The 8,004-nt window shown below is 41.9% G+C and overlaps 1 protein-coding gene across 1 annotated transcript; it reads left to right on the forward strand.

The window, feature by feature from the left end:
* Positions 1-1,861: 1,861 nt before the first annotated feature.
* On the forward strand, positions 1,862-6,039 carry LOC103460749 (oncoprotein-induced transcript 3 protein-like). Its single transcript, XM_008403052.1, has 6 exons — positions 1,862-1,911; positions 2,416-2,591; positions 2,675-3,075; positions 3,146-3,242; positions 4,423-4,654; positions 4,729-6,039. The coding sequence occupies exons 1-6, from the start codon at positions 1,866-1,868 to the stop codon at positions 4,935-4,937; spliced, it is 1,161 nt and encodes a 386-aa protein (XP_008401274.1). The 5' UTR covers positions 1,862-1,865; the 3' UTR covers positions 4,938-6,039.
* Positions 6,040-8,004: the final 1,965 nt, after the last annotated feature.

The following is an 8,004-nucleotide window of genomic DNA, read 5'->3' on the forward strand; positions in this document are numbered from 1 at the left end:
TTGCTCCACATGCTACTGCCAGCATTTAGGCTAACATTAGCATACTGGCTAATTTTAGCTTATGCATTAATTTTAACATAATGAATGGTACAAGTACAGCTTAGTCAACATGCTTCTGCCTCTCCACAGGTTATTGACTACGTTGCAGCTTTCTTTAGCATTAACGCAAATTTTTAACATAACGCTGGCTCAAAGCCGACGGGCACACTTTGGCATGCCCCTTTAAAATTTCTGCAGGAATTTTCTAGTTAAATTTTAATCTTATTAGTTCCTTTGGATATGCATAAAAATCCGAGTTAACACTAATTAATAGTGATTTAAAAAAAAAAAAGATTAGCATTTTTCTAACTGCGTGTTTGGACCTTAATAGATAGAAAAAAAGGAGAAGTAAAAAAACGTAGAGATTTCTGAAAATTTGTCATTTTTCAAACTCAGAAATAAATTTTTTTTAGAAGACTTATGAGAATTTTTCTTGGAAATGTTTGACTTTTCAAATTCAGAAATTTTCCATAAGTTTTATAAAAAAAAAATTAGATTAATMTCAAAATTTCAGAATTTTTCACACAAAAATGTACTCTTTTTTTCCAACTACAATGGCCGTGATACGTCATTGTTGAAAACATAAAAGTATAATTCAAAATGCTGCTGTACTGAACAGTAAACAGCTGTAAAATAATTAAACACTCATGTTTATTGTGGAAATAATGCAAATACTGGACAGCATATAGATTAATATTAGAGAATAAATTAAGGTTAATAAAATATGAAATTGTAACCAAAAAGTTTGGTGCCAAATTTTCAAAATATAATTTCCAAATATAAATAAATAAAGCATTAAATTAAAAACAGCAAACAGGAGCTTGAACTGATGTTTAAATGATAAAATTTGACCGTGTCTAAAATGTAAATTTGACTCACTGACTGGATTGAGGCTGAGAAGCAGCATTCAGTTTCTACGCACCACAAATCTGGAACAAACTTCCAGAAAACTGTAAAACAGTTGAAACACTGAGAGCCTTTAAATCTCAACTTAAAACCCACCTGTTTAGAGTTGCTTATGGCTAAATTAGGATTAGAGTGCAGGTTTTGATGTCTTATGTTTTTAATGTTTTGATCTTTACTTTTTATCTATTTATTAATTTCTTTTTATTCCTCTTTCTAATGACGTAAAAGTGGTGAGTGACTGAGGGTCATCGCGCGCACAGAAAAATAAAATAGTAAAAATAATGCACAAAAATATGTGTAGGACGGCAAAGTCCTAGCGCAAAATTTCGTGTGACAGGTGGACGGAGCCTGATGCTGCAAGGCTGGAGACGTTGTCCTGTTAGGGACGGGGCCTGGATAATACCTGGATAATACCTGGATAATACCTGGATATTACCTGGATAATACCTGGATAATACCTGGATAATACCCGTGTTAAACGGACGAAGGAGTCCAGCAACAACAGGCGCTTAGATTCCGTAACAAAAGTGTGTTTTTATCTTTTTTTAATCTTTTTTTTTTTTTTTCAAAATCTCTCTCTCTTTCTTACTGTTTAGTCAATGTCACATGCTGTTTTTATTTTTATTTCATTATGTAAAGCACCTTGAAATGCCTTGCTGCTGAAATGTGCTATACAAATAAAATTTGATTGATTGATTGATAATGTTTGTCGTCGAGTCATAAATATTCACAAAAGAAAACAAAAAGTTGTCATAATTTTGATCTGCAGCTTTGGCATCTAAAAATGAAACTGAAACAAAAAGTCCAAACTCACCAAGCAGAACTCTTTTTTTTTCCCCACATTATTTAGATGTTATCTAATTCTACTGGTTTCAAAAGGACTCCAACTTGTTTTGTTTTCATCCCACAGCCAATCAGAGATGAGATGTGTTGTTGTCATGGTGACCCACACCGCCGTCCTGCAAGGTCTGCTCGTAATAATAATAAAACATTACACACGCACACACACACACGCACACACAAAAGCTAGAAGGATAGCAGGGAGCAATCATCTTTTAGGAGAAGATGATGGTCTGTCTGTCTGTCTGTCTGTCTGTCTGTCTGTCTGAGGATAAGCAGGAAATCATAAAGAGGTGGAAAATAATGCAAGAGCAGGTTCTCAGAGATTAATACAATTTAAATTCTAGTGAACATTTAACACTGGCATTGGAAAACATTTAACAAAACAACAGAAACAACAAAGAAAATGAATCATAAAATCTCTGGAAACAAAACTGTCCTTCAAAAAATGGAATCAGTTGAGACCAAATCACCAAACTGAAGACTTTCATCATCCAGTTTTTGGTAGAAAGAAAAACAGGAAATCATGCAAATGGAAATGATTGAACTTATTTTAATTGATCATGTGATTAACTGATTAATCACTTATTGTTGCAGGTCTAATGATCACATTATTCCTGTGATTTCCAGGTAGAGCCTCTGTTACCTGCTTGCAAAACAAGATGACGGTGGCCTTGGAGAAAGCCTCCATGCCAGACATCAGTGAGGAGTTTCTGTCACTCAGAGACCCGTCGTGCACGCTCACCACCAACGACACCCACATCCTGGGAACCATGTCCTTCAGCACCTGTGGCACAAAGCTGGAGGTGTGGAATAAATCATAACGACCTCGGCCCGATTCCTCTCTGCCACTTTGCTTTTTTCACTCTGATGTTTCACCTGAAAACAGGACAAAGGAGACTACATCGTCTTTAAGAACGAGATCCACTCCATCGTGCGGTCCAACGAGATCATCATCCGGAGGAACAATGTCAAAATCGACTTCTACTGCGAGTTTCCCAAAACCATCAGCGTCTCCAACTTCTACAACCTCCACCAGGCCGACTACATCTTCACCGAGTCCAGCTTTGGCAGCTTCGGCTACAGCTTCGAGATATTCCAGAACGGCAACTTCACCAGCAGGGTGCCGCCCGACGCCTACCCGGTGCAGGTCAAGATGATGGGGATGATTTACATGGGCATCCAGGCCGTGTCGGAGCTGCCAAACGTCACCTTGTTTGTCGAGTCGTGCAAAGGAACTCCGGACAACAACCCTGACAACCCCATGTACTACGACCTCATCAAGAACGGGTGAGTCCTGCTGCTCAGAAACACTCGCTGAGGACGCTCAGAGAAACGCTTATCATCTGTTGTCTTCCAGGTGTGTCAAAGACGAGACGGTTAAGATCCACCCATCAAACCAGACGAACTTCAACTTTCAGATGCAAATCTTTAAATTCAACGGAAATTATGACCAGGTAGGTCAGGGAGGGAAAACCAGAGCCTTCCAAACTTACACCATCCGGCTACTGGAATTTTGTTCTCTACTAATCCAACCACTTCATGGAAAACCCTTCATGATGCTGCCACCACCTCAACTTCACCACCTGACATTTTTGACACTGTAGCCAAGCAACTCAACCTTCGTCTCACTGTCTACTACAATCCTATTTGACTCAAAGGTCTTTATTTCTCAAATTTAATCGATCCACACTGTGATCAATCAAATAAACGCCTGAAAGCTGATGCCAACTTATCGTCCTCAAGAGATTCTACATGCTAGCTGGACATTCAACCCAAACATTGATCTTACTGGAGTGGAAAGGATTTGTTTGTGAAGGCAGTTCAAACATCAGTCATCAGAACCATCAAAGCATGTCAAATATGCTTTGATGTTAAAGTTGATATGAATCAGAGGCAACTCTAAATAGGCGGGTTTTAGTCTGGATTTCTGTTGTTCGGTTTTCTGGAGGTTTGATCCAGATTTGTGGTGCATAGAAGCTGAATGCTGCTTCTTCATGTTTAGTTCTGGTTCTGGATCCAGATCAGAACCAGAACCAGAAGACCTGAGCGGTCAGGAAGGTTGATACAACAGCAGCAGATCTTTAAGCCGTTCAGTGGCAACAGTATTAGTCCGTTCTCTGAGCTACAACAGGACGAGGGTCTTACTGGAACCTCAACCTTTTAATCCTGGAAATGTTGTTCAGGTGACAGAAGGCTGACTTTTTAATCGTGTTTATGTGTCTCTGAAGATTCAGGTTTGAGTCTTTCATTACACCCAGGTGGATTCATTCAGTCACCCGGTGACTATGAGGGGTTGTCGGATTGAGCCTGGTGGTATCCCGTATCCCACCTGTGACTTTTGCTCGTTCCTATTGACACAAAGAAGTCTCTGTTCTTTATTTAAGATTTGAACCAATTAAGTTATTAATAAAAAGTTTTTATTATGAGGCATGTAGCTGCTGGAGATGTTTGACCTGTTTGGGTCTGATACTATTAAGCTATAAATATAAACTATGAATCACATCAAGATATTTCTAGATCCCATCCTGAGAGTGGCAACAGGTCAACCAAACTTCTTCCAGATCAAACCCCAGAGRTCCTYTGGTCAACAGTAAAGGAAWTCCTTGTTTTTGTTTCCCGTTCTTCACGTTCCAGGTTTACATCATCTGCAACGTCATCCTGTGCGAGCCTGGGAATCCCTTTTCCCGATGTGCGCAGGGATGTCTGAGCGAGCCGTCTCGCCGTCGCAGACGAGGGCTGAGCATGGAGACCACCGGGCACTACATTACCCAGGGTCCTCTGCAAGTGCTTGGGCCGGCTGATTCCAGTTCTCCAGTGGAGCACAAGAAGATAAATGCAGCTCCGAAAGGCGACACGGCTCCTGAAGGTTAGAGTCTGAGCGACTTGACGGTCGGGTTTCCTGTGTGAGGAAAAACTGAACATTTTCCTGATGTCTTCCAGGGAATTTTCCCGGAGTTGTTCCAGAACCCAGATCGGACGGAGCAACCTGGAGGTTCAGGGAGGTGTTTGCCTCCAACATCACCACGGTGGTGTTCGGCAGCGGCTTCGTCCTGTCGCTGGTTCTGCTGGCCGTGGTGGTCCGCTACTTCAGCAGGAGGAGGAGAGCCGAAGACCAGAGCTTGCTCATTGAAGACGAGTTTGAGAAATAAACGGCTCCCTGCATGAGAGCCTCTGGGAAACAGATGAATTAAAGGAGACAAACTGAACCATCTTTTTTACCCAAACCACAGGTCTGAGATCAGGTTTGATCAGAATCAGGTCCAGGCTTTTAAACCTGGTTTTACAGAAAACGGTGAAAAGTTTCAATCCAAACCACTTTTTAGTGTAAGAACCAACTAAGATATTTTGTTTCTAAGTACAGAAATACGGCCCAATAAGCTGTCAGTAACTGGGTTATTATATATATATATAAAAAAAAACAGTTGATGCAACAATCAGAAGTTTATTACAGTTTTTTCACTCAGCATTTAACATTTTATTCCTCACCAGGAAAGAAGGGTTTAATTTTGCTTTATGTGTTTCTAGACCAGCCCAGAGTTAGTTTGTAACAAATAAAACCTGTTTTCTGATCAGATCCAGTTTTTTTAGCCAAACAATCACTAACCTAAATGGCCGATTAGCTCCAACTCAGACTAAACTCCAGATTGAAGCTGATCACTGAGATCTTTGAAGCCGGACGCCTCAGAACAAAAACAAAAGATTGTTTTTTTGAGTTCAGACCTTCAACTATCAGGTTTCAGTAATGTGTCTCCTATAATTCATGTTTCCTTTTTTCATGCAGACAGCCTTAAGATATTTTATCTAAATCTGATATAATAATTTGGGAGTTTTTATCAGTTAAATCAAAACTTATTTTGCTTTGCAAACAATATTTTAGAGGGACTTCTGAGCTAAGGTTGCTTTCAGTGCTTCAGATTTGCAGATCACAGTTTTCTTGCCAGCAGAAATGATCCAACAGGTGGACAGATGCGAATGAATCAGCTGCTTTCAGATGCTGAGCGTGAGAAAAACCAGCTGATCGGATCTCTGACCCGGTTCCACTTCATCTGCAGCAATGCTGCAGCTGAAACTCGATCAGCTGGATGCCTTCATGCTACTGTCCTCATCAACACCTCCAAATGTTTTCATGGCCTGATTAGGTTGTCAGGTTATGGAAACTAAATGCAGCATTTTAAGGGAGTTCATGTTATCAAGATTTAAATTTTTCCTACAGTATGTATACATTGGTTATGTAATAAAAAGCTTATGGGATCCTGTGTGGAGTGTTTATTGCTTATTTCATGTTTCTAATTCAGTTGAATTGAAATTCTGACATCATTGATGAGATTATTTGGACGTTTGGGGAGAAAAGGAATCAGACCTGAAGATCTGACCGGATTCTACTGAGCGACTCAAAAAGTCTGAGCAACAAAATCTGATCAGGTTTTGTTGATGTTATCTTAAAGTCTAGGCATTGATGTATTAATGTATAAATGTTTGTGTATTTGTAAGTGTGGATGTGTGAATGTGGCTTCAGTGGAAGTATGATGAAAAGTACTTAACAAAAATGCTACATAACTTCAGTCCATTTGCTAAAGAAAAATCAAAAGCTGTTTTTAACTCTTTATCTTTCATTTACTAATAAAAAATAGCCTGGTTTGGGATTCAAACCAGAACTCAACTGGTTTGAATCTTACATAAAGAACAGGGATTTCTTTGTTTCAATTGGAAACTTCTCATCAGAGAGGTCAAAGGTCACATGTGGGGAAGTCAATGTGAACCTCCTATTATAACCGTCCTATTCAATATTTATATGCTTCCGCCGGCTCAGGTTATAACAGGAAATAAGATTAGCTAGCATAACTATGACGATAGCCAGCTCTACATGATGTCACCAGGTGACCTTTGACCCCATCCAACCACTGAACAGATGCTTAAAGCGTTCTCTCTCACACAATAATATATTTGGGAATCAAAAAAAGAGTTGGAAATGTTTTCCAATTTTTTGATGTAGTTATTCAATAGTTTTGAGGGGTTTCTGAATAAACAGCACAATGTTTACGTTTGATAGAACTGATTCTGACAAATCACTTTCATATTGACATCGATGAACACACACACGCACACACACACACCCACACACACACACACACACACACACGCACACGCACACACACCTTTACAGTTGTGTAACATGTTTACACAACTCAATAATTCAATCTGCATTCGCCATTTCAATATATAAATAAAAAATTAATTTCCTTTTAATGTAATTTTATCCTCTCCTTGGGCTGCCACCTTATCATGGTGGAGGGGTTTGAGTGTCCCAATGATCCTAGGAGCTTTGCTGTCTGGGGCTTTATGCCCCTGGTAGGGTCACCCAAGGCAGACAGGTCCTAGGTGAGGAACCTGACAAAGCGCAGCCTGAAGACCCTTATGATGCACAACAACCTTGGATTTAGTGTTCCATCGCCCGGACGCGGGTCACCGGGGCCCCACTCGGAAGCCAGGCCTGGAGGTGGGGTACGATGGCGAGCGCCTGGTGGCCGGGCTTTTACCCACGGAGCCCGGTCGGGCTCAGCCCGAAGAGGAGACGTGGGTCCCMCTTCCAATGRGCTCACCACCTGTCGGAGGGGCCAAAGGGGTCGGGTGCAGTGTGTTACGGGCGGCAGCCGAGGGAGGGGACCCTGGCGGTCTGATCCTTGGCTGCAGAAGCTCTTGGGACGTGAAACGTCACCWSTCTGGTGGGGAAGGAACCGGAGCTAGTGTGCGAGGCTGAGAGGTTCCAGCTAGAAATAGTCAGCCTCACCTAGATGCATGGCTCTGGTTCTGGAACCAGTCTCCTTGAGAGGGGCTGGACGTACTTCCACTCTGGAGTTGCTCACGGTGAGAAGCGCCAGGCAGGAGTGGGCATACTTGTTGCCCCCCATCTTGGCGCCTGTACGTTGGGGTTCACCCTGGTGAACGAGAGGGTAGCCTCCCTCCGCCTACGGGTGGGGGGATGGGTTCTGACTGTTGTCTGTGCTTACGGGCCGAACAACAGTTCAGATTACCCACCCTTCTTGGAGTCCTTAGAGGGGGTACTGGAGAGTGCCCCTCCTGGGGACTCCCTTGTTCTGCTGGGGGACTTCAATGCTCATATGGGCAATGACAGTGAGACGCGGAGGGGCGTGGTTGGGAGGAACGGCCCCCCCGATCTGAACCCAAGCGGTGTTCTGTTGTTGGACTTCTGTGCTC

The sequence above is a fragment of the Poecilia reticulata genome, unplaced genomic scaffold (genome assembly GCF_000633615.1).
Source record: "Poecilia reticulata strain Guanapo unplaced genomic scaffold, Guppy_female_1.0+MT scaffold_283, whole genome shotgun sequence".
Classification (NCBI taxonomy): Eukaryota; Metazoa; Chordata; class Actinopteri; order Cyprinodontiformes; family Poeciliidae; genus Poecilia; species Poecilia reticulata.

Excerpts from the sequence above, each read along its gene's own strand:
- LOC103460749 (XM_008403052.1), top strand. The coding sequence starts at position 1,866 with ATGAGATGTGTTGTTGTCATGGTGACCCACACCGCCGTCCTGCAAG. Across the intron at positions 1,912-2,415 it reads CCACACCGCCGTCCTGCAAG|GTAGAGCCTCTGTTACCTGC; the intron begins GTCTGCTCGTAA and ends TGTGATTTCCAG. Across the intron at positions 2,592-2,674 it reads CCTGTGGCACAAAGCTGGAG|GACAAAGGAGACTACATCGT; the intron begins GTGTGGAATAAA and ends ACCTGAAAACAG.